Source organism: Panthera pardus, unplaced genomic scaffold, assembly GCF_024362965.1.
Source record: "Panthera pardus isolate Hobbes unplaced genomic scaffold, ASM2436296v1 HiC_scaffold_11, whole genome shotgun sequence".
NCBI classification, from domain to species: domain Eukaryota; kingdom Metazoa; phylum Chordata; class Mammalia; order Carnivora; family Felidae; genus Panthera; species Panthera pardus.
Genome location: NW_026526666.1, coordinates 81,169,058 through 81,194,816, shown reverse-complemented (window position 1 = coordinate 81,194,816; position 25,759 = coordinate 81,169,058). Strand labels below are relative to the sequence as shown.

At 46.4% G+C, this 25,759-nt stretch overlaps 1 protein-coding gene across 1 annotated transcript in view; it reads right to left on the bottom strand.

Moving 5' to 3' along the window:
- CSMD2 (CUB and Sushi multiple domains 2) overlaps window positions 1–25,759 on the bottom strand; it is a 597,686-nt gene that overhangs the window by 119,947 nt on the left and 451,980 nt on the right. Inside the window, 5 exon segments of the mRNA XM_053897825.1 lie at window positions 4,888–5,001; window positions 7,855–7,971; window positions 8,870–9,064; window positions 19,987–20,174; window positions 24,127–24,265. Of these exon segments, the coding sequence (XP_053753800.1) occupies window positions 4,888–5,001; window positions 7,855–7,971; window positions 8,870–9,064; window positions 19,987–20,174; window positions 24,127–24,265 (753 nt within the window).

Sequence of the window (25,759 nt, the reverse complement as noted above, 5' to 3'; positions counted from 1 at the left end):
AGATAACTTTCCTAAGCTTAAGAAAGATCTGAGGTTCAGACTACAATTATTCTCAAAGTGCCAGATGTAATTAATGAAAAGAGATTTCCATTGCAACCTATCCTAGTGGGCTTTCAGATTTTAAAAATAAAATTAAAAAAAAAAATGAATGCCATCCAGAGAGAAAAGAATGGGTTACCTATCGGGGTAAAGAATCAGGTTGGACTCCACTTGTCTGTAATATTAACTGTTGGAATGAAGTGGGACGGTGGCAGGAGTTTTGAAAGAAATTTGTGACCTGTAATTTGACTTACAATCAAGTTGTCATTCACATGATGTGTCAAAGGAAAGACACAGTCATACAGGCAAGGTGGCGGAAAAGTAGTGCAGTGATAAGCCTACTAAAAAAATGAACCGAAGTAGGGAAATCAAAAACTCTCAGGGATAAAGACAACCAGGAAAAGACAGTTAAGCCCAAATAATTATTGTCAATGAGGTAGCAAAATTAAATGTAAAAGTAGACCCTTGGGGGAAGAAGTCCGTAATTTATAAATAATTTACTGATAGCATTCATTAGAAATTCTAAATGTATATATAAAAAAAAGCCTTGGAAATTAGAGAGGGGTCAGACAGGAATGAAAAAGAAAGCAAAATCAAAACAAAAAAGCCCCCCAAACCCACAAAGAACAAAACCAGATGACAGATATCAGAACAAATGTAAAATAAGTAAGTAAACATCCTCTTAAGAAAAAGACTCTCCAAGGAAATGAAGAAAGATATAGCAGGCAAACACAGGTGCTAAAATGGTTGGAAACACAAGAAGATAACAAAATATCACAGTTGCAGCGGGATGTTTAAACGAGCAAAATCCACGACATTTGATATATCAAATAGAGAAACAAAATGAAGACTGCTGAGTAGTGGTCCTCAAGCTTTTTGCTCCTTCAACACGCCTCAGGACAGGGACACATTACTTCCATCAGCGTTAGTGGCTCATCAGTGTTTCTCCAAATGAGGAATAAGATGATCTGAGGATATTGATATTGACACCTATAGGTCTTATATCTGCATCCATCCATCCGTCCATCCTTATTTCTTTCTAGCCATTGGTCCTTTACATCTACATGTGTTCTTGTATCTATACCTACATTTACATATACAGGTCCTAAATGTATACCTCTCTCTCTCTCTGCCTGTACCAATGCTTCTATATTTATAGCTAAATTTATACCTCTATTTATCTATATTGAAAATCATGAGGTCTTGAAAAAGCATCCTACCCCAAGGAATCCTGACTTACACTCCTGGCTGAGTGGGCATACATGGGGTGCTGATATCAAAACTCATTTCATTGAGAATCACTGATAGAATGGATGTGAATAATAAAATTGAGCAAGATTGACCTAATGGCTATTACTAAACTAATTTCACTCTAACAAATAGCTCTAGGAGGCACAGGTTTTCCTCTCTGCATTTTACAGCCGAGGCAACTGCAGCTCTGAGCAGTCAAGCACCACCGGGCCTACAGGCACCTCGCTGGCAGGGGGCGGGCTGAGATTAGGGGCCGGGCAGTGAGTGTTGGGCCTGAGCTGCCCGTCTCTCTGCAGCCTCTCAACTGTCCAGAGGACACACTCTCTTCTTAGATACTCAAGGAATGAAAAAAAAAAAAAAATGTCTTTGGCTATGAAAGAAGACCTCATTTAACCCCGAAACGGAAGTGGTTCAGGCTATATTCTCTCCCGGTGTGGTAACAAAATGAGAAATTAACACAAATGTTTAAATGTAACAAGAACAAAATTCAGGTTCCTGGAGGAAAAGAGGAGGCAGCCTTAAAGGACTCTTGGGCAAGAAAGAAGAAAACATGGTGACAGATTATTTAGAAAGTAATGAGGAGGACAATAGGATGTGACAATTCTTACAGCACAGAGCCAAAACTATGCTTAGAAGTGAATGTGCTGCTGTAAACATGCTCTTCATTACACAGGGAAAAGAAGAAAGCTCTCAATTCAAGGGGTTAGCATAAGAAGCTCATTGTAATCTGAAGAAAAACAGGAGGAGAGGCATTATGAAATAAATGCAGAAGTTAATTAATTAAAAAATAACAAAGGCCACAGAAGAACTGATAAGTAAAAGCAAAAACAAAACAAAACAAAACAAAACAAAACCCCCCAAAACAAAAACGAAATGAAACAACACAAAACCTCTCATCCAGGTGGGAAAAAGAGGGGTCACTACTAATACAGTACTCAATCAGTAAAGGCAGGTGATATAACCTCTGACACCCAGGAGATTATATAGCATCATAGTATATATATAACCTGTGTTGCTGAATTTAAAATAATTATAAAATGGGTTTTTTACTAAAACATAAAATATCAGCATTGATCTTAGGGTCATATACCTGAATAAACCAATAGCCATGGAAAAAAATAAAAGAAAAAAAACACTGATAAGGAAGAAATAAAGTATTGAGGCAAATTTATTTGCAGAAGATATGGCTTCTTGCCTAAAGGGCCCAGGAGAGATCAGTCGGCAGTGTTAGCATTATTACAGAGGGTTCATTGACTTTACAAAATGACTATACCAAAAATACCAGTCATCTAATATACTATCAAAGACCAGTTAGAAAATACAATGGAAGGAGGGGGGACCAGTTCACAGCAGCAACAAAAACAATGACAAAAATTGCCATCCAATATCTAGGAGTAGAGTTAATAAAAAATCAATACTGCCAAAGTGAAAATTAAAGCCCCTTTCCCAAGGTTACAAAAGATACATAAATGGAGAGACATATCATGTTCCTGGATGGGAAGAAGTGTTACTGTTATAAAGATGTGAGTTCTCCCCCAATTAACCAATAACTTAATGGAAGTCCAATGAAAGTTCTGAAGCAAATTTTTTTATCTTGACAAAATATTTCTTGAAGTTATTTGCAAGCAAAAATAAACAAGAACAGGGGCACTTGGGTGGCTCAGTTGGTTACGTGTCTGGGGCGCCTGGGTGGCTCAGGTCATGATCTCATGGTTCATGGGTTTGAGCTCCAAGTTGGGCTCCGCACTGGCAGTGCTTGAGATTCTCTCTCTCTCTCTCTCTCTCTCTCTCTCCCCATCTCTCTGCCCCTCCCCAGCTCTTTCTTTCTCTCTTTCTCTCTCTCTCTCTCTCAAAGTAAATAAATAAACTTAAAAAAAAATAAAAAAGATAAAGAAGAGCAGTCAATAAAAAATTCAAAAGAAAGGAACAAGTTTGGGGGCTTACACTACCATATGTTTAAAATTATCCTAATATTAAACATTTTTATAACCTTACACTAAGTTTTTTGATTCAGATAGAAAAATACACAGACACTTAAAGACGTGGATATAAAGTCTGGAAACATCCTTAACTTCATAAAAACTTAATAGATGTAAATCTGGCATTTTGAAAATTCTGTTAGGACAACAGATTAACTAAATTTGAAAGAATATGGTTAGATTCCCTATAACAAATAACAAATCAAGATAAATTCCAAAGGTATTAAAGCAAAAGAATCACACTGAAAAGAAGCAAAAGAAAACACAGAAGAATATTTACTTCATCAGCAGAAAAGTAAAGGGGAAATCTATAAAAGAAAGCACTGATAGATTTGACGTCAGGAGAAATTTAAATTTTCTGACATTAAAATATACCCTGAAGAAAATTAAGTGGCAAATGACAAAGTGTAGGGGAAAGCATTTTATAGCATTTAATATAGACAAGAGGTTTTTATGGCATATGATACGTACAGCTTGGAATAATATGGAGGTCTACTAAGTCAATAGAAGATAAATGGTAATAGAAAAATCAACAGCAATTCACAAGTAAGTTCACAAATAAAAAATGCATGGGCCAATAATTACATTATAAAAAGTTTACCCCAACTTGTAATAAAAAAAGGCAAATTAAGAAATGAGATACAATTCTCACTTTTCAAACTGATGATGCTTTTGTTTCCTTAATTAGCTAGTTTTTGTGAGAATAAAACATGATCTCTTATTCACTTTTGGTGAACAGAGTGGCAAGGACTTTGTAGAGGGATGTTTGGCATTTTGGCAGATTTCAAAATCAGGGATTTTGATAATTCTGTTAAAATAACTGATTAACTAAGTTTGAAAGAATATAGTTAGATTCCCACAAAAAGCCTTAAGTTAAGATCGCACATATCCTTTAACTTGGCAATTCTACTTCTAGATAGTCTAAGGTAATAGAGATGTGTATAGAGACGTATGCATAATACACTGGGTTACTATTCACGAGAGTGAAAAATTAGAAACAATCTCGATGTTCAATAATAGGGAATTCATTGCATAAATTTTTTAACATAAATGTTAAGTAACTATATGATGGACTGTTTTGCAGCATTTAAAAAATCCTATTATAGAAGGAAATAATGACAGAAATGCTCACCATGGACATTTCAATAAAAATATGTACATTGTTTTATTCAATAAAATATACAAAAGATTAAGTCTAAGTAGATACAAAGGCTGGGGGAAAATACACTCCATCTTTCAGTGGTTCTTTCTGGGTGGTTTTTATTTTAATTCTCCATACAGTTATTTTGTCTTGCCTCTAAGATTTCTACATTGAAAAAGCAGTATGTTTATAATCAGAAAAACATGTTGGGTCTAAGAATAAACCAACAGGGGAATACTACACCACTTGGGGCAGCAGTGTAGACACACCTTGGGGTGAGGGTAGTTTCCCAAGCCCCCTTCTACGTTTGGGCTACCAGGAGCTGACTGTCGTGTTGTAGAGAAAGCACCAGTGGACGACAGACACAAAGCTGTGTGGTGCCACCTGTGGCTGGGCTTACAGGGCCTCTTTCCTTTCAGCGGGCCCGAAATGCCCTCAGCCCGCCACCATCCCCGACACCAGCCAAGCCCTGGGTACCTGTGTGGGAGCCAGAGAGGGAGCTGAGGAGCCGGGAGTGCTGGCTGTGGCCATCATGCACCTCCACCACGTCGTTGAGGGCCGTATGGAAGAAGGCGAACTGTCCAAACACCACTGCGAAGGAGACATGGTGTGGAGACCTCAGCATGGAAGACTGGCCGCCATGTTGGGGGCAAGGACTGGAGGTGTGGGGGCTGCAGGCCAGGAGCAGGGAAGCCTCCGCGGAAGTTGTTCGTTCCTGGGGCTGACTGCTTGCTGAGGCTTCTACTGGCTGATCAGCACACTGGCCAGACCCCAGGCACAGGGTTGTGGGGAGGTGGAAAGGGCCAGCTGGCATTCTCCCTCATGGGTCAAGATAACATTGAAGACTGAACATAACAGTCAGGCCTGGTGGAACTGGAGCTGGGCCAACCCCATTCCTTTCCCAGATAGCAGTGGCAGCAGCTACTTAAGGACATGGAAGGGCTTTTGGCAACACCTCCCATTTTCCATGTGCTCTCAGGACCCTGTATTTTCCTTTGTTTTTTCTTCAGAAATCCTGCTGACCAGGACAGCCTTTGATACAAGATGCCCCACGGTTAAGAGGAATAAGGGTGGTGAAAAGCAGCTGCTCCTGGGGAAAGAGTGACTGTCTAAGGAATGGGCAAACATATTGAGCTCATTTCCCTCTGGCAAAGCCAAGGGAAGAGGCAAAATGGTATTTACAAAGCACCTACTGTGTGCCAGGTATCAAGTTTGCCAGATGTATCATCTTCAACTGTGCCTCTTTTAGATGTTCATATTTTAAAGACAAAGAAACTGAGGCTCAGAAGTTAAGAATGTTCCCCAAAGGGTACTCAGCTCACTCCAGGAAGGGGTTGAAAAGCTGGTGGTCCATGGTCTTGATGAGCCCCTCTCGGATGAAGCCTGAGGGCCCTGCCATTTGGTGGCTATTCATGCTACAAATCACAGGGGATTTCTTCAGCTGCCCCTCTCTTCCAGGCACTGCTGGAGGGGCTGGCATCACTGATCCCACAGTGCGAACAGCTCTAACTCAGCTATCTGCCTGAACTTGGTGTGGTCTGCCTGTGCTGGCTTACCAGTTTGCCAGGCATATATGGGGCAAGAAGCAGGGTAGGAGGGAGAGGAGCAGGGGCCAGAGGGGCTGGAGGGAGAGGCAGGAGGGAGAGCACATTGTGGAACCCTGAAAATGGGTACTGAGGTGGTGGCAGGGGTATCTCCGTCCTCCCTCCTGCAGAGGTGAACACGATGGGCAACATTCCTGCTTTCAGAGTGTGCATTCTAGTGGGAAGAGACAGTCAATAAAGGGGGTAAAAAGCCCACTTAAGCAAAGAGATAGGGAAGATAATTTCAGATAGTTAAAATTAAGTCCTAGAGATAATGGGAAAACATGATAGAGTGAGGCAGGTCACTTTAGGTAGGAGATCAAAGGAAGATTAGAAGAGGAAGTCAGAGCTGAGACCTGAGCTTAGAGCCAGTGTTGCAGAGGCAAAAGTCTGCCCTGAATTCCGGGGCTCAGCATCCTTGGCAAAGACAAGATACTTGGGACAGACCACTGCCCTTCCTTGAACTGGCTCTCTGTGTGCCTGTTTCAGCCCAGTGAAACTGACCAGCCTTGGGGTGGCTTCCTTTAAAGGCCGAGCTCTTTATTATGGGAGGAATCCAGGCACAAACTGCACACCACTAATCAAGGATTCTGTTCTGAGTGGCAGATTGGACTGGACAACGTTTTAGGACTTTTCTAACTGTGAGTCCACAGGTCCAAAGCTCCTGCCACATAAGTATGCTGGGGTGGCTGGCGTCACACACACACACACGTATGTGTGCAGGGGTTGGGGTGGGAGTGCTGCGTGATGGCTGGAGCGGTAGGTTAAGGTGAGATGGGGAGTTCACAGAGGTCAGGGAGCATGTCTCGCTCACGTCTGCAACAGAGTGCGTGGTCCCTGAGAGATGCTTCATAAATGCTTGGTGGCATCAGGCCTTGCCCTATGCTCCCTCCACCCTATCTTGGGCATAAGTAGCCAGCTGCTGCCCCATCCCTCTCCTAGATGGTCAGGATTTATCAGTGCCCTTTACCCCACCCAACACCAATCCTGTTTAGAAATAGTTGTTACTCCTCCTACAAAGAGGAGATCCAGGGAGAAAGTATCCAGGTGGGTCACCTGATTGCTCAGGTACAACCAGTCTGGCTGCCCCTTAGAACTTCCTAAATCCTTCAGGGATGGCAGGACTCTTAAATGTCCCCACTGCCAACCAGGTGACAAGCCTGGCTTCTTTTTGTCTGAGTCTCTTGGAATCTGGAAGTTTTTCTGCTTTCCCAGGACACTGTCCTGCCCCCCGCCCCCTTTTCTCTTGTTTGCCCTACCTATAGCTGCTGGGCTAGGCTCCCAGTCTCGGATGGGATGGTGGAACACTGGGGTTCCCAGCTCTGTCCCACCCCTTCCTTCATCCTGCCCTTTGGTCACCCTCCCCTGGGTTCCCAGTCAGCCTGGATCTGCAGCACCTCCAGTCAGACGTGGGCTGTGCTGGCTAGTGTCCGGCATCCCTGCCTTCCCTCCGTCCTGGCTACTTCCTCCCCAGCTGCATCCCCTTGTGCTGCTGGCCTTGCTAGTGCCAGGTGCCTCCCTCAGAGGGAGGGCCAGGTGATCTTGAGGCCTCTCATCAGCTGTCATGCTCACCCCAGCCTGAGCCACTGGCCCCGTGAGGCTGCCCTGAGGTGTGCAGCAGCTAGTGTGGAGGAGGGGAGTTCTGAGCACCTCCCTGGCCTGGCATGTGGCACATACGTCAGGAGCGCACCCGACAGTGTATCTTATTTCCACTGCATGGCATCTGCACCCAGGAGTCCTGTACCGGAGATGGTCTACCCGTTCCCACAATGGGAGTGGATACAATTGAGAGTGGAGCCGGGGGCGCGAGTGGGAAGGGCCCGGGGGCCTGGAAGAGGTCGGGAAACATAAATAGACATACCGTAGTCCTTGGGCACGGTGACAAAATAGAGGCAGATCTGTCCACTGGTGTAGTTCTGGGGGTAGTTGGGGGATAAGACCACTCCGTCTGAACCCACATACTGTCCCCCACAGGGGGCTGGAAGAGAAATCAGAGGGAGGGCCAGGTGATCTTGAGGCCTCTCATCAGCTGTCATGCTCACCCCAGCCTGAGCCACTGGCCCCGTGAGGCTGCCCTGAGGTGTGCAGCAGCTAGTGTGGAGGAGGGGAGTTCTGAGCACCTCCCTGGCCTGGCATGTGGCCTGAAACCTTCCTTGATGCTGTCATGGGCCCTCCTGGGCACATGTCAGACCCTGCTCCCTAACTAGTAACACTAGCACCAGTCCCTGGAGGCACAGGGGCCTAGGACTGACCTTCTGCCCCATGGCTGATGTCTGCCCCAGGCATGTCTCCACATGAGTTAGTGCCCCCAGGCTAGCCCCACTGGGAGCAGCTGCCCCATGCGGCCCAGCCACCTTCTGTTCCCATCCAAGGTGCCCAGTTCTATGAGGGGTGGCCCTGAGAGCCAGCCTCTCTCACCTGGGCAAAGGGGCCTCCTTGCTTTCCAACTTGGGGTGGCCACCACACTCTTGAAGTTCTGACACTCCATCCATCTCTCGTCAGGGCCCCAGAGCTAAGCCAGACCCTGCTGGAGTCAGCCCACCCTGCTGGCCTTAGTTTTACACATATGATCTCTCAGTGACTTTCCCTAAGCCCAGGTTATCTTTAACCTCCAGTCTCCCTCATACGACTTGCTGGCATGTCTGGGGGCCACTGATGATGGCCTCTATCTGAGTGGGCACACTAGGTGGTCTGAGAGAGGACATGTCGGTAGGGACTGTCTACCTGGTGAATTACCAGCCTCTCTCATTCACAGTGAACTCAAAGAGCCCGCTCTTAGGACCATGTCCCATGCCTCCCTTCCCCCAGCTGACAGCCCCTTCTGCCTCTGGCACGCCCTCACTCCCTCTGACTCCTTCCCGCCCCTGTCCCACCACCTGTGCACACTGGTCGGGGGTTGTTCCACGCCGGCTTCCCATCAGGCCCCAGAACGCAGCTGAGGGTAGAGGCGCCCTCAACCTCGTAGCCCCCGTGGCAGTAATAGGTGATGGAGGAGCCCAGCTTCAGGTCAGACCCCACTCGCGTGCCGTTCTTGATGGAACCAGGGTCAAAACACGACTCCCGTGGGTTTTCTGGAAAAAAGAAACACACACACACACACACACACACACACACACACAACTCATTAGTGGCCTAATTCCATGGTGCAACAGCCAAGAGGAGACCCGGACTCTAATTAGCCACAGGGCATATGGGGATTTGGGATTTCTGGTTCTTTTCCCTTCAGGTCCGAAAATGTCTCTAAATCTAGGGCTGGAGATCATCTTGGAGAATGAAATTTTCCCTCTCCTCCTCCACATTCTTGCCCTGATCCACAAAGGAGCGAGTTGCAGCTAAACCTTAGGGGCCCTCTGTCACTCCTTGACCCACTCTCTCCAGGGGAGGCTGACTGCTGTCATATCTATACCTTGCAGATACTTCTGATTGCAAGGGCACCAGTCCTTAGATTTAGGAAGGAAGTAGGAAACCCTACTTTATTTTATTTATTTATTTTTTTAAATTCCAAATAAAGAATTTTTATCATAAGGGAAACCCTACTTTAACCTCCGGACTTATCGAGGGTTAAACAGTTTTCCAGGGTTTTGCATCGGGGTATTGGGTGCCTGCTAGTTTATTAAAACAGTAGTATTTTTTTCTACCTGATTTTTGTGGCATATATGTCTCTCCAATTAGGCATCCATGATGCACCTAACAGGCATCTACTCTGTCCCTCTATGAGAGCGAACTTGGTGCTGCCTGAGCGATTGAGAGCACGACTCGGGAACCCCCATCTCTGGAAAAGGGCACTGTGCAGCCTCCCTCACCATCAGCTGGGAATCTTGAGCAGCTATTGGGAGCCAATTTCTCACTTGCACTGGCACTGCTTTTCCTCATCCTCCTTGGTCAAAGACCGCTGGTGGTCAAGAGGCCCGTCATCATGGCTGGGCAGTGTCAGGGAAATGCCACTGAGTATCAGGATTCCATTAGACTCCTGGAGGCTATGCTACAGGGAGGTCTAGGGATGGGGCTCACAAAAAGGTGCTGACAGCCCTCGCAGGTGGACTCAGAAGTTCAGAAGTTCAAATAACAGATTTAAGGAGGAAAGAACCAGAACAGAAGGGCTCAGAGTTCAGGGATGAATAGCTGAGGAATTTTGCTGAGGCTGTCCTTGTCACCTGGGCATCTTTTAGGCTGCCAATATGAAGCAGCCACTGCTCGAGGGGATGCTCAGCTGCCAGTCAGCCCACTGACTGATGGGATGGGGCTCTGAGCATCCACATCTTGCCAAGTCCAGCCACTCTTGCATTTGAGCCCTATGATGGCCCTGCTCTTTGTCTTTGCCTATGGCTAAGGGGGCAGCAGTCCTGGATATGCTACTACATTTAAACTCAAGTGGGACCCAGAAAATGGTCCCTTATCTAGCAGAGGACACCTCAGTGGTTTCCTCATGGGTCCTATGGCATGTCACCTTCACCCCTCAATCAAACCTGTCCTTTCCCTAAGCTCACTGGCTCTGGTCAGAATAGAACTGGCCATTAGGTAACCCATCTGAGAATCACAGAGTTACAGGGAACTGTCACCATGTCTTATATTTCATCTGTCCTTTTTACAAATTAAAGTCGGTCAAACCTAATTTGAAGCTCAGAGAAATTCATAAGCTCAGAGAAGCTCATAAGGGGCAGAACTAGCTGGGGCCCCCCAGTGTCCACTTCTCCCCTTCATCCTTAAATAATAGAAACCAGATTTTATCCAGACTACCAAGGCACCAGCTAAAATCTACATCTTCTAGCTTTCCAAGCAGCTACATCTGGCCAAAGAGATATAAACACAGTCAAGTCAGACAGTCTCCTGTCTCACTCAGAGTAAAAGCCCAAATCCTTATGGGTCTAAAAGTCCTGGGTCTTCTGTCCCCAATCCCCACCGCTCTATGATCTCAACTCCTATCATCCCTTTGCTAACTTTGTTCCAACCACATTGGCTGCTGTTCACGGAATGTTTCTTCAACTGCATGGCTCTCTCTCTGCTCCTTCAGGATTTAACAGTGTCACCTTCTTAGAGACACCTCCTTGACTAGCTATTTAAATTTTTGATATTCCTCTCCCCAGCACTCCTGGTCACCTTTCTCTGCTTTGTTTCTCTGCACTGGCACCAATACTATCTCATGCACTAAATATTCATCCATTTTTTCCTATCTCTCTCAACTAGAGTGCAGGTTCATGAGGAAGTTATCCAGTTTTATTTACTGCTCTAGTCCAGTGCCTGGCAAGTGGATAAATGTGGGACTTCTAGAAAGCCTGCCTAAGAGCAAGTGACTCAGCTGAGAGAATGCTCATTAGTCCTTCTTTTTTTTCCTTCTTTCCTCTTCCCTGTAGTCTGAACTTAGAGATGATGACTAGAATTCCAGTCTCCATCTTGGATCCTGAGATAACCATGAGGATGGGAACCATGTCCTAGCATGGTAGAGCGGAAAGGCAAGAGGAGCCAGGGTTGGGGAAGGGGTCACCTCATCATCCCTGGATGACAATCTCTAGATTTCTTTTTTTTTTTTTAATTTTTTTTTAACGTTTATTTATTTTTGAGACAGAGAGAGACAGAGCATGAACGGGGGAGGGTCACAGAGAGAGGGAGACACAGAATCTGAAACAGGCTCCAGGCTCTGAGCTGTCAGCACAGAGCCCGATGCGGGGGTTGAACCCACGGACTGTGAGATCATGACCTGAGCCGAAGTCGGATGCTTAACCGACCGAGCCACCCAGGCACCCCTAGATTTCTTTTATAGGAAGGAGAATAAACTTCTACCTCACATAAGAAGCTGTGCTTTTGGGTAATAGCTGGGCATGTCTGTCCCAGAACTTTACACTGTCAGAGAGTCCTTTCTTCTCTTCTCCATATCGCAAAAACTCGTACACTTTTCTTTTTTCTTTTCTTAATGTTTATTTATTTTTGAGAGAGGGAGAGACAGAGTGTAAGTGGGGGAGGGGCAGAGGGCCAGGGAGACACAGAATCTGAAGCAGGCTCCAGGCTCTGAGCTGTCAGCATAGAGCCTGATGTGGGGCTCAAACTCACAAATGGTGAGATCAAGATCAGATGCTTGACTGAGCCACCCTGGCACCCCAAACTCCTACACTTTTCAACGCCACCTTCTCTTGAGCAAGTTTCCTGTACTTTGCCTTCTCTCTGGCAGAATTCTGTTTTTATTTCCTGAATGATAGCATGTGTGGCATTATCTTGGTAGGTTGGATAAGTATATTTCTTTCCAGTGGATTCTGAATTCCTAAAGGACAGGAACCTTTACCTATTCTCTTCATAACCCTGGCAATGAGCACAGAACTTGGTATTGGAGCTGGCTCTGTTTGGCACACAATGGACACTTAATAAATGGATGCTGAATTGACTGGCTGAACACCCCAGGGCTTGGAAAATCCACAGTCACATCAATGATCACAACTACAGACTGTATTTTATAGTTACTCACATGTCAGAGCAAGAAGAGCTCATCATTCTGAGCATTATCACATTAATGAAAATGACAAGGGTAATGATAATGATGATAGCCCCTTACAGAGGAATATCACGTTATAATTTTCAACGTACTTTCCAATCTGTTATCTCATTTGTGCCTCACAATAGCCTCTGCAGCAGGCAGGGCCAGGTGTGCTCCTGTTCAGGTTACAGATGAGAAATGTGGTGATCAGAGAGGCTAAATGAGTTTCCCAAGCCATTCAGCTTGTAAGAAGTGGAATTAAGACCAAAATCAGGTCTTTAGTCAGCCAAACCAGAGCTCAGCTGTGAATGATAAAACTGTAATGACTGAAATATCATTGCGATAATAATAAATAAACACCAAGCCCAAAATGGGAATAGCAAAAGGACCAGCTTCTTTTTGTCCTAATAGATAAGGAACATTTCTAAACACTGTAATAGCAAGACACTGAAAATAGCAATATGCACATGCAACCAGTAAGGAACTGGTTAAAAAGACTGGATTACAGCCATCCACTGAAATACAAGCAGGCTTTAAAAAGAATTGCAAAAGTCTTTGAATACTGATATGGAAAAATGATCAGGATCTATCATTGGACAAAAACCAAAAACAAAGTAAAAACAAACCCATATGACAGATTAGTACATATGGTGTGATCTCTATTCATATAGAACAGGGATCAGCAAACTATAGCCCACAGTCTCACTGCTTGTTTTTGTATAAAGTTTTTAATAAAGTTTTACTGGAACACAACCTCCCCTATTTGTTTAAATACTGTCTATGGCTCTTTTGGCATTACAACAGCAGAGTTGAGCCGATGTAACAGAAACTATGTGGTTTGCTCAGCCTAACTATTTACTGTCTGGTCCTTTATAGAAAAAAAGTTTTCTAACCCTTGTTATAGAATTCACATTATTTTATTTTTATAAAAAATATCTGGAATAAGATAACAAACTGTTAACAATGGTGCTTCAGGGGATGGTAGTAACGGTAGGTGTTAAGTGTTTAGAGTACATCTTATGTGCTTCTGTATTGTCTGCATTTTTCCAGCAAACACATTTTACTTTTAAAATAGGCAAAAAGTGAAGGTATTTCCATTTTGAATTTAAAAAGAAAGACCCATTCTGACAGGTGTGATCATTGTAGCTTTGATTTGTATTTCCCTGATAAGTGATGTTGAGCATCTTCTCATGTGTCTGTTAGCCTCTGGATGTCTTCTTTGGAAAAGTGTCTGTTCATGTCTTTGATGAATGGATAAAGAAGATGTGGGTATACAGTTACTTATTTATTTATACAGTGGAATACCACTCGGCAATGAAAAAGAAAGAAATTTTGCCATTTGCAACAACATGGATGGAAACAAGGATGGTATTATGCTAAGCGAAATAAGCCAGTTAGAGAAAGACAGATATCATATTATTTCACTCATGTGGAATTTGAGCAACACAACAGATGAACATAGGGGAAGGGAAGGAAAAATAAGATAAAAACAGAGAGGGAGGAAAACCTTAAGAGACTCTTAAATGCAGAGAACTGACGGAGGGTTGCTAAAGGGGAGATGGGTGAGGGGATGGGTTAAATGGGTGATGGGCATTAAGGCAACCCACTTTTTGGGATGAGCACTGGTGTCATATATAACTGATGAACCACTGAGTTCTATTCCTGAAGCCAAGACTACACTGTATGTTAACTAACTTGAGTTTAAATAAAAAAATAAATAAAATAAATAAAAAGAAAGACCCATGGCAGTGGTGGTTCCTGGTAGTGGTGGTAGTGGGAGCAGTGTGGAAACCTGGTTGCAACTCCTTGGCTCGTAGTGTTCCAGCCAAGGGCTTAAAAGAGAAAACAGGTGCTTTTTAGTACCTTTTGGTAGAAGCTAACCTTGGTCTTTCCTGAGTTATTTCAGGTTCTCCAACACAGGCTTCAAACTCTTCTTCTGAACTTCTTCAAACTCCCTCTGTCTGAAACACTCCCCCAACCCTGTTCTTGCACAGTGGGCTTCTTCTCAACCTTGAGGTCTGTTTAAATGATGCCTGCTGGGCAAAGCCTTCACCTTCACCAACTGCCATTCTGAGGCAGACTCCCCATTTCTCTTTCTCAGCAGCTTGCTCTTTCCTAACTTCCGCTTCTTACTCCTCGTTGATCTATGTATTTGTTGTCTGTTTCCCTCACTCACCTTTATGTTACCTTAGGGACCATGACCACTGTGCCCACTGCCATAGCCTCCATATTTAGCACAAGGTGCGGCATGAGGTGAGAGCTCAGTAAGCATTTTTTTGAGTGAGTGAGTGGCCTCCACACTCATGCATGAACATGCTAGCCTGTCCCTGCCCAGAAGGAAGCCACCACACCTGCTGGAAAATGACAGTAAAGCTCCGCCTCCCCTCCCCCTGACCCACCACCACCATTTTCCAATGTTTTTGGCTTAGGGAAAGACAGTAAGTCTCTCTGGGACTCATTTTTAGTAATTGTATCAAAAAAACAAGATCCTACTTATTTTCCCCTGTTTCCTTCTAGCAAAGGGTAAAGCTACCCAGGTAGCTGAATTCAGATGAGAACGCCTCAGAGCAGTCTTATAAAAATCCACAAATGACATGATTGCATTCAGAATCATCTAGAAGACCTGCCTAGAATGACACAGACATCACAACCACCTTCCAGCAGCAACTGAAGAGAGACACCTACAAACTCTCCCATCACTGCCTTATAATTAGGTGAGTCTCCAAGATCTCATTGGTAGCATAAATGTCTACCTGTCTGGTTGTCACTGGCACGTGAAGTCCATGGAGGCAGGAACTTTGTTTTGTTCTCAGCCCCTATAACAGGGTCTGGCATATAGAAGGTACTGAATAAATATCTATTGTGTGAACAGAAGAGTAAAAATGCATGATCTGCCTTTGCCCCTTATGAAGAAGCCTAATTCCATGACATTGGTCAATGGATGCTTGCCTTAAGCCTGGTCAGTCTTCAAGTCCTTTGGGATTTGGAACTGGGACACAAACTGGGAAATAATTCAGAGTCAAGAGTGAGGTGGACATACTTGCCCTAGCAGAGGCAATGACCATTGATCTGCAAAAAGAGGATGAAGCAGGGAGGAGACCAAGTGGTCCTGGAGACAGGAGCCAATCTCAACCTTCGACTCTCCCTTCCCAATCTCAATCCCTTGGAAGTTTATGAAAAATATATTCCCTTTTTGTGTTATGTTAGAGGGGGTTTTTGTGATGTGTACTGTTAAAATACAGAACACTTTTTGGCTTAAATTATATTGGCCATTACTTTTCTTATAATAAAGTTTCCTTTCTGTCTCAAGTTGGTTTTGAATGAGTTTCAGGTCTTTGCATTTTTACCCTCCCCCTTTACCCTTTTTTTGCTGAATTTGGTCTGAGTGGGTTTCTCAATTTGAAACTCAAGGATCCCGGACTCAGATGCGACCACACTATTTCTGCTTCCCACTTGGGAAGTTGGCAGGATGTGGGGCAAGGCCCCTGGTCTGTGTGCCTCTGGTCAGAGGAGGGGTTGACCTCAAAGAGTGGTTGCCACTGGGCTAAGCTCAGCTAAGTCCAGCAACATCTCTCTATGTGGCTCCTCTCATCTTCTAATCCAGGACCCTGAAGCCACAGCCCCCAGGAGGACCCAGATACTCAGCATTAGAGGAGCCCTAAATCATCTCATCATCCTGGGTACAGTGTGGTACTGGGTAGAAATCCCCATACTCATGGCATCCTGGCTGTGGTCACCTTTCCCCCATCTGCTCCACTGAAGCCACAGGCTAGAGCCATACTTCCAGGTCTGGTTTCCCAATGAAGCCCCTTTCACTTCAGCTGGGGAGAGCGGGGAGGCGGTACTCTCTGAAAGACAGCATTCTGCCTCTGGAAACAAGATGGCATATAGATGGATGAGGCCAATTCTTCTCTTCCTAAGGATTCAGACCTGCCTCAGTGTGCAAGTCCTTTGTGGGCTACGTCTCAGTCTATGGTGTTCTATGGACTTGCAGAACACAGCGTCTAAATTCTTTGCCATGGACAGGAGACATATATAGGATACACATACATACACGTCACCAATATTCATGTTATAAATATTTCACGTTCATACGTATATGTATGCAGAACACCATCTCCCACTTTATAGCTTCAGTAAACAGAAAAGGTACTGACTGCATTCTACTGAAAAGAAAATGAAACAGGAAAGAAAATGTACTGACTGCATCATACTGGGCTAGCCCCATGAGGAAGGCTCCAAACCCTTCTCTTTTCCAAACAAGAGCAGAACAAATGAAATACCCATTACACAGAAAAGAAGGCAATCGGATAGAGAAGGTGGATCAAAGTATGTGCCTACTACCTACTGGCATTGGGCCCTGTGCTAGGTGCTGTTCCTGTCCACTACCCTCACACCACCTCTTCCATGTAGTGTGCTGTCCCTCCTTGATGGGTGAGGAAGGGATGCTCAGGGAAGGTAGGCGACTTGCTTAAGGCCATACTGTTAGTAAGTGATGGAGGCCACCCCATAAAGATATTGAACATGAGGGGATATCATCGAGGCCATGGGATCTGGCAGCAGAGTAGATCCATTCCAGGAATCCAGAGATCTTGGGATGTGGAGGAGACCAGGCGGCAAGGCAAGGGTCCCACGAAATGGGATGCCTGACCAGCGGCTGAGGCCATAGTAGAGAAGGGACTAATATTAGGGAGTGTGCCACCCGAGAAGGAGGGAAAGCTGCCTCAGGCCTCACCAGGTACCTCCTGCACCAAACATGCACATTTATCTTGGTGTTTGAACCACAGATGCTAACAAGGCGGCAGAGGGTGCATGGGTGGGCATCACCTCTCCCTTCGTCCCAGTGATTGGCCTCTTAGCTGCTTGGCTGGCTCAGATGGCAGCCTGGAAGGCCTTACTCCTTGGGGCTGTGTTTCAGAGCTGGGGTCCCTGTAGATGTGGTCTTGGGCCAACAGCTGAAAGTGGAAGGGGCTTCATTGGGAAAGAGGCCCTGAAAGCGTGGCTCTAGGCCGTGGCTTCAGTGGAGGGGATGGGGGGAGAGATGCCTGCAGCCAGGAGACCGTGATTTCTACCCAGTAGCTTACTGTTTCCACAGATGATGATCATCTCATCATGGGGTGACATGTGGGGTGACATTTTGGAATCTCCACCAGGGAGAAGACCCCAGGTAGGACAGGTTGGAGGTGGCTCAGGTGGTTGCTAATGCTCGTCTAGGGTTAAAAGACATCATTTGCAGTGGCTCCAAGTGCCACATTTGTGTGACTTTTTCTGGTCATGCTCAGCCACTTGCATGTGGGTGCGATGAAGGATGCCATTTTGCAAGGCTGCAACAGAAGGGCCAGGGGGGCAGGGGACTTGAGGGTACTTCTGTTCTTTCTGTAAGTGTGATGCAAGAGGTGAACAATAAGAAAAGCGAAGATGACAATACAGCAGCGGGGCTGGCAGAGTGACAGGTCCCAGTCTGAGTCTAAGTTGTGCTGCTGTTAGAATTCCACACTATGTGACTGTGTTTGTTCTGATGTAGGAGGATTCCGGAATGGGAGGTTTATTGAATGGCAGGCGTCTTCAGGAAGAGAGGTCAGCAAAATATCCATCATCTCGGCCAGCCCCACGGGAAGGGAAGACCACAGCAACACATTCTCTACTTTGTGCACGAAGTATCTTCTAGAACCGTACCTGACAAATAGCAGACAAGCGATAGTTTTGGGGATTTTGATGTGTTGATGGATGTGAAGTACTTAGGACCACACTGGCGGTTGGTAGTTGCTAAGTTAGCTATTGTTATGATTGGTGTTATTTGTGAGCGCATGTGAGCTATTCCCAGCAGTTGCCAGAAATCTGTAATTAAGGAACACTTTCAAAGGTTGCTGAGGTCCTACACTATGCAAGTGGGGGACATGAGCCAGAAACTTTTTAAATTTTAACTGGTAATATGACCCCATTTGTCCACACAGGCTGATGAGGCCTGGGTGAACTTGGCTGAGAGCAACAATAACAAAATCCATCATCTCTAGAGTATCTGTAGAGTGTTCAGTACCTACTGGGCATTGTACTCATGCATATAATATGGATGTATAAAATATCTTTTAATTTTAACCTTCTGCAATGTAATTATTATTACCACCACTTTATAGATGGAGGAATGGCTTCCAAGAGATAATAGCCTGCCAAGCTCACCAATCAAGCAAGAAGTGGATCTAGGATTTGGATAAAGGCGTCTGGGACGATTAAGGAAGAAAAGGTCATGAAGACAGTAACAGGATAGAAGAACTTGGAGTGGCCCAGAGCCTGGAGCCACTCTTACTATGGCTGCTGCTTAGACATTATAGGATGCCTGAGACGTGCCAGGCACCGGGCCAGGGGCTTGGCTGCACAGAATCACTGATCTTCACAGCATTTCTGTGAGGCAGGGATTAGGCCACCCTCGTTTTATGATGAAGGAATGGAGGTTTCAAGAGGTTACATAACTCGCCCAAGGCCACACAACTGCTAACTAGCAAACATGAGCCCAGAACCCAGTTCATCTGACAGTCTAGGCTCTTGACCAGGCAGGGAGCGAGGCCTGCTTTTTTTTTTTTTAATTTTAATTTTTTTTAATGTTTTAATTTTTGAGAGCAAGAGACAGAGTGCGAGTGGGGGAGGGGCAGAGAGAGAGGGAGTCACAGAATTCAAAGCAGGCTCCAGGCTCTGAGCTGTCAGCACAGAGCCCGATGCAGGGCTTGAACCCATGAACTGTGAGATCATGACCTGAGCTGAAGTCTGACACTCAACCGACGAGCCACCCAGGCGCCCCTGCTTTTTTGTTAAATAGATGCTTTTTGGAACACAGCCATGCCCGTTCCTTTATGTTTGGTCTTAGGCTACCCCAGCAGCAGTGCTGAGTAGTTGTGACAGAGACCATATGCCTCACAAGCCTAAAATATTGACTATCTGGTCCTTTAAGAAAACATGTGCTGACCCCTGCTTTGACCTCTATCCTGTTCAGCTTGCCTTAATTCAAAATACAATGGCAGCAAAAGAATGGGACAGCTGGAGGGGTGAGGGTCGGAATCAGGAAGTATCAGAAAGGGCCAGGCTACGACAGGGTGCCAGAGTATAGCCAAGAAGCTGGATGAGCCGTCCACGTGGGCACTGAAGTTCCCGGGATGGTGGGAGACTTTGAGGAAGACAGGAAGACTGAGCCTCACATCAGAGCCTCTGTGAGCTGTTAGGTCTGGACAGAGGTTATAAAAGAAGAGCAAGGAATGACCCTCACAGAAAAAGGACAGAAGAAGAGCAGAGATGTGGAGATAGAAATGAAGTGCGAGAAGAATGCCAGCCCCCCACTTTCTCCAAGGCCTGGGGCACATAGGTGAGAAAGGCTAAACCACCCGCAGGGCCGCAGGGAAGGCAGGGGCTCTCTGCAGGTTCAGTGGTGCCAGGGCCGGCGGAGGCTGCTGGTGACCCAGCCCAGGGCCCTCCTCACTACCCCTCCCCTCTGCCAGGTCTCACTGGCCCTGCCCTCACTACTCTCTGCCACCAGGGCCCTACCTGTGTAGTCGATGACGAAGCCAGCACTGCTCACGGACGCGTCACTGCGGAAGGCGAGGAAGAGGCTGTTGCTGCTGCTCTCAATGCGGGCTGGAAGCTGGGAGCCATAGAAGCTTCCTATGAGAGGGCTGAGGGAGTCCCGTCCATCGTAGATATGGAGGAAGTCATAGCCTGGCTCCAAGTTAAAGCTGGGGAACAAAAACATCCCACCCCCACCCCACTAAGGTCAAAAAAGGCTCATACTGTGCCTTAGGCTCTCAACCAAAGGATGGGGCCTCCCAGACAGTGAGCCCTTTACCCCACCGGCACCCAACTCCTGACACTTCCTGGCTAGGGGGAAAATGGTAAAGCCCCCTGATGGCCTCCCAGTCAGGCAAGAAGATGGAGAAGTCAGGCATGGGGGCAGAGGAGACAGGTCCCAGAGCTGGTGTCTGGAAACCTGGAGCTGAAAATCTAGCAGCCTCTTTCTGCACAAATATTTTTAATTGGAATGCACTTGACATACAATATTGTGTAAATTTAAGGAGGGTAACATGTCCACTGGCTACATTTATATGATGTAATATGATTGCCAAAGTAGTGACAATTAGTCCCTTCATCACGTCACATAGTTATCACTTCTTTCTAGTGGCTGGAATAATTAAGATCTAGTTTCTCAGCAAGTTTGATGATTGTAATACAATATTGTTGTCTGTATTCACTATGCTGTGCGCACAAGGGAAAATGAGTTACCAATTCTACATACCGAGTGGTCAGCTAGAGCAGTCCACTTATTTGCCTCTGATGTTCTCTGTAATGTGCTATCTGCACCTCCTTTTCCAAGAGCAAAGAGTCACCCAGGGAGCCATTCCCAGGCAGGAAGGGGTCCATTCTCATGAAGAGCTCGGCTTCGTCCCCTTATCCCAAGCCAGTTCTCAGCTCTCCTTGGGATTTGCAACCATCCCACTCTGGCACCCACAAGCATGCCTCTTTCTTGGCTATTTTGACTCTCGCATGGGAAAAAATCCATTTAAAAAAACTGTCTTAGTTTGGCAAATTGAATATTAGAGTTCTTCAGTGTCATTGATCCCACCGGATTGGCCAGAGTGAAAATGATGGGAAATACCAAGACTGGAGAGAACGTGGAGCCCCTGGCGCTCTCGGGCCCTGTGGGCAGGAGGTAAATTTGCTCAGCCACTTGGGAAAACTGTTTCACAACACCTACTAGATCTGAACATATGCCTGCCCTGTGATGCAGTGAGTCCAGTCTTAGGTACGTATGCAACAAAGCAATGGACACTAATCAGGTGTGCAAAGATGAAAATGACAGAATGTGAGTTGGGAACAGATTTCTGATGCAAACTTGTTTAGAGCTGAGCCACGGGCTGCGATACTCAGATATTCCTTTTGGCCCAGCTAAGAATGAAATAGCAGTTCTACTCTTTAGCTAAGACATGTGGCAGAGAGAGGGGGACCGTGACATCTCTAGGACAAAGTGGGTTGGGCTGGCAGGGGGATGGGATGGGGATCCGAAAGTTACAGGGGGGTGGAGCCAGATGTGTATCGGCCTCCTTCCTCCATGGCACCTCGCACTGGGGTCAGCGGCAGGGTCACACCACCACTTCTAGGTGGTATGGTCTTCTTGCTCCCATAATTCAGCTTCCAGCCAATGTGCTCTTTCCCAAGTCACAAGGGGAGTGTTTTGGAGAGAGCCAGTGTTGGTTACAGATGATCTCTCTGCCACTTCCTAACTGCCTTCTGTCTGTCCCTGCCTTCCTTCCATCATTGTATTTTAGCTGAGCACTCCCAATGTGCCGGGCACTGCTCAAGGTGCTCGGGACACAGGGATCTGTCAGATGACACCCCTCCTTCAAGATGGCGATAGGGCCAAAGGAAGCGATGGATGGGAAGACAACTAAGCAAAGCATGAGGTCTGTACAGGCACATGGGATCACAACACAAAGTTCCTCGGGGAGGAGGAAGTGAAAGCTTTCATGGAGGCCAAGCTGGAGGAAGTTTTGGGAGATGCAGAGACCCTTAGTAGTTGGACAAGGAGAGAAAAGGAAGTCGCCAAGAAAGGAGAAGCAGGGGTGAAGTCACAAGGGCAAGAAATAGTCTTGAAGCTGTGGGTAGTTCAGTCTGGCTGGAGCTCAGGGGTTAGAATGGGGTTGGGGTTGGGGGGGTTACTGAATGGAGAGGTAGGCAGAGTCCAGATAGATGGGACTGAAAAGTCCAAAGTTTTTTTTTTTTTTTTTTTTTTTTTTACAGCTTAATGATTTATTTTGAGATAGAGAGAGAGTGGGACCTGAGGAGGGGCAGAGACAGAGAGAATCTCAAGCAGGCTCCGCACCATCAGCGCAGAGCCCCATGTGGGGCTCGAACTCATGAACCATGAGATCACGACCTGAGCCGAAATCAAGAGTTGGACGCTTAAGAGACTGAGCCACCCAGGTGTCCCTCAACATTCTGATTTTATAGGATGGAGGTATAGCCACTACAGGATTTTAAAATAAAAGACGTATCTGTTTGTGTCTTCGTTTTCAAGTCGAGGTATAACTCACACCCCATGAAATGATCAGCAATTAAGTATACCACCCTATCGGTTTTGACACACGTATGACAAGACCCAGGATGTTTCCAGCGTCCTGGAATGTTCCCCTTCCCAGTCAACCCTCCCTACCCTGAGAAGCCACCACCGAACAGAATTTTATCACCATAGACTTATTTTGCTGATCCTAAAATTTCATGTAAGTGGAATCATACATTATGTCTTTTTTTGTATCTGTTTTCTTTTGCTCAGCATGGTATTTTTGAGATTCAGCCATGTTGCCTGTATCAGTAGTTCATTCCTTTTTACTGCTGAGTAGCACATTATCATATGTTCAAATGGAAAATGAGGTGGCTATTTTAGCATTTTCGCCAGACAAGGTCACTTTGACAGCCGGCTCGAGAAGAGGTTGGCATGGGAGGAAGATGGGGGCAGAGGAACCAGTCAGGAGAGACTACGGTAGTAATTTAGTTGAGAAATAATAAGGGTTTCAAGCAAGGCAGTAGCTGGGAGGCCGGAGAAGAGGGGAAAATGTGAGGAGAATTAAGGCCGCACAGGCTCCAAGCCTTGCTCACTAATGGAAGGAGCAGGGCAGGTGCATGATGGCGGCACTCCCTAGGGGTCAGAAGAGAGCTCTTCTGAGGGGAGAAGTCATATGCTTAGTTCTGTACGCGCTGCTGCGGGTACCAGACCTCCACCAGTTGGAAATGGGAGGCTGCAGCTCAGAAGACAGTCTGGGCAGTGGTTGCGTGGAGTCTCCAGGTTACAAGAGGAGGGTGAAGCCATCGGAGCAGATGGGCTGGTCCAGGAAGGAAGTGTGGATGAGGAGGGGAGAGGCTGGAGATAGAGCCTGGCCAGGGAAGGGGGCCACGAAAAGGAAGCCACAAAGTCACAGAAAGCTGGAGAACCAGAAGGGAGGAACTTCACAGAAACCAAGGAGAAAAAGCAGGGTAAGGATGGAGGGAGCGAGCGAGAAGTGCCATGGGCTAAAACATGGAAAGTTCCATTTTGTGCGGCAACCAGGAGTTCGCTGGTGTCTTTTATCAACGGAGTTGCTAGCGGGACCGTGGAGGCCGAACCCAGATTTCAGTGGTTGGAGAGTGAACAGGAGGTCAGGACGGAGACACAAGCAGAGATGATTCTTTTGAAGAGTTTGCCTCTAGAGGGATGAAGGAGACCGTGCAGGAGCTGGATGGGGGAAAACCTGAGAAAAACTTGAGCCTGTTCCCCTCTAGGGAGCGTGATGGAAGGGGCCAGGTGGCAACAGAAGGGGAAAACACAGGAGAGCAGGGGAAAAAGGATCCAGCGAGGCCCTGCTTTCTGAACCTCAACACCTTTGGAGGTTAAAAAAAAAAAAAAAGATAGAATAATAGCTACTTCATCAATTATCATAAGGATTAAATAAGATAGTATGTGTAAAACCACAGAGCACAGCTCGGGGCACACAGGAGACATCCAATAAATGCTAGTTTCCTTCCTTTGGACTCCTTCACCTTCCACGGAATGGAGAACTCTGCCCCTGGCACGCCTACGTGCACTCACCTGGACACCGGGGTCTAAAACCCCTAGTTGCTCTGAACCCCTCATCTCCCACCCGGGGGAAAGGTACATACATGTTAAATACCAGGGCGATGACGTAGTCCGGAGAGACGGTCACTTTCCAGTCACATTCCTTGCCTGGCGGGTAAGGTTCTGGGTAATTTGGTGACAGAATGACTCCTGATGGACCCGACAGGTCTCCCCCGCAGGGAGCTGGGGAGACAGGAAGACAAGGGTCAGACTTTCCCCTCACCGGGTCACGTTTTCTTGGGCACTGGTAAGGCACAGTGCAGGGGGGTTAAAACCTGGCTCGAGGGGCCAAGGGCAGGGCGGGATGGAATGGGTACAAGGTTGTACCCTGAAGTGGCAGAAATGTTTTGGAACTAGCAGAGGTGGTGGTTGTACAACATTGTGAATGCACCAGATGGCACTGAAGCATTTATTTTAACATAGCAAATTTTATGTTACATGAATTTCACCTCAGGAAATTATTATTTAGTTTTTAGTGTTTATTTTTGATAGAGAGAGAGACAGAGTGTGAGTGGAGAAGGGGCAGAGAGAGAGGGAGACACAGAATCTGAAGCGGGCTCCAGGCTCTGAGCTGTCAGCACAGAGCCTGACGTGGGGCTTGAACTCACGAACTATGAGATCATGACCTGAGCTGAAGTCGGATGCTTAATCGACTGAGCCACCCAGGTGCCCCTCACCTCAGGAAATTATTAAAAACAAAGACAAAATATCTGGCTCTGCCACTTCCTGGCTATGTGACCTTAGGGAATTTACCTAACCTCTCTGGACCTCAGCATCCTTTCTCTATTGCAGGAAGACATTATATTTCCCTTGGGGATGGTAGTAAAAATTTTGGAGAGGTGGTTAAAGCATTTGGCATACAGTAAGCAGTCAGTATTTGGAGCCCTTATTCATCTCTGAGACATTTGAAACACATGGTCTCCTTCCACCGCCTCACATCCAGTTTTCAGGTGAGCTTTGTGGGTGTTTATCCCGCGTTCCACGTCACTCGCTGCCAGGAGGAGCGAAAAACACAATCACGTTCACCCGCCAAGTGTGGCTGGGCTCCTGGCTGTCAGTGCTTTCGGCATCTGCTTGGGGATGCAGACACCTTCCAATTTTCCGGAAGACCTTGTCTGAGAGAATGTGTGCCCCTCAGTTGTATGGAGATATGACGGAGCTCCGTTAGGCCATGGTGGTCCCCACCCCATCTGACTTGAGATGACAGGCCTTTCAAGCAGGCGGGCAGCAGGAAATTGGCTGGCGATACAAGAAGTTGCTTGCCCAGAGCCCTGTGGGGGCATTTCCCAGATTCTGAATCAGGTTCTTCCCTGAACGGCTGGGTCACTGTGCTGTAGCAGTAGGGTGTGAGAAAGGGGAGGCTGGAAAGTATATGGGGTCACTAACAGGAAATCTGGCCGAGACTGTAAATATGGCCTGGTCTGAGAAAAAAACCACAGGGCACAACTGGAGGTTGAAGTAGAGCAGGCCAGTAGTGAGCCCACCGGAGCCTGGAAAGCCATTCAAGGAGAGGCCAGAAAATCCAAGATGTGACACACAGGCAGGAGCCAAGGGTGTATCCAAGACTGAACTTAAGAGCAGCCAACTGCTTGTCACAGAGCTGAGTTTTATTGCCTCATGCTGTACCTTTCACTCAGGGTAAGGCTTAAAGCACTAGATCAATGCCCACAGGGTTTT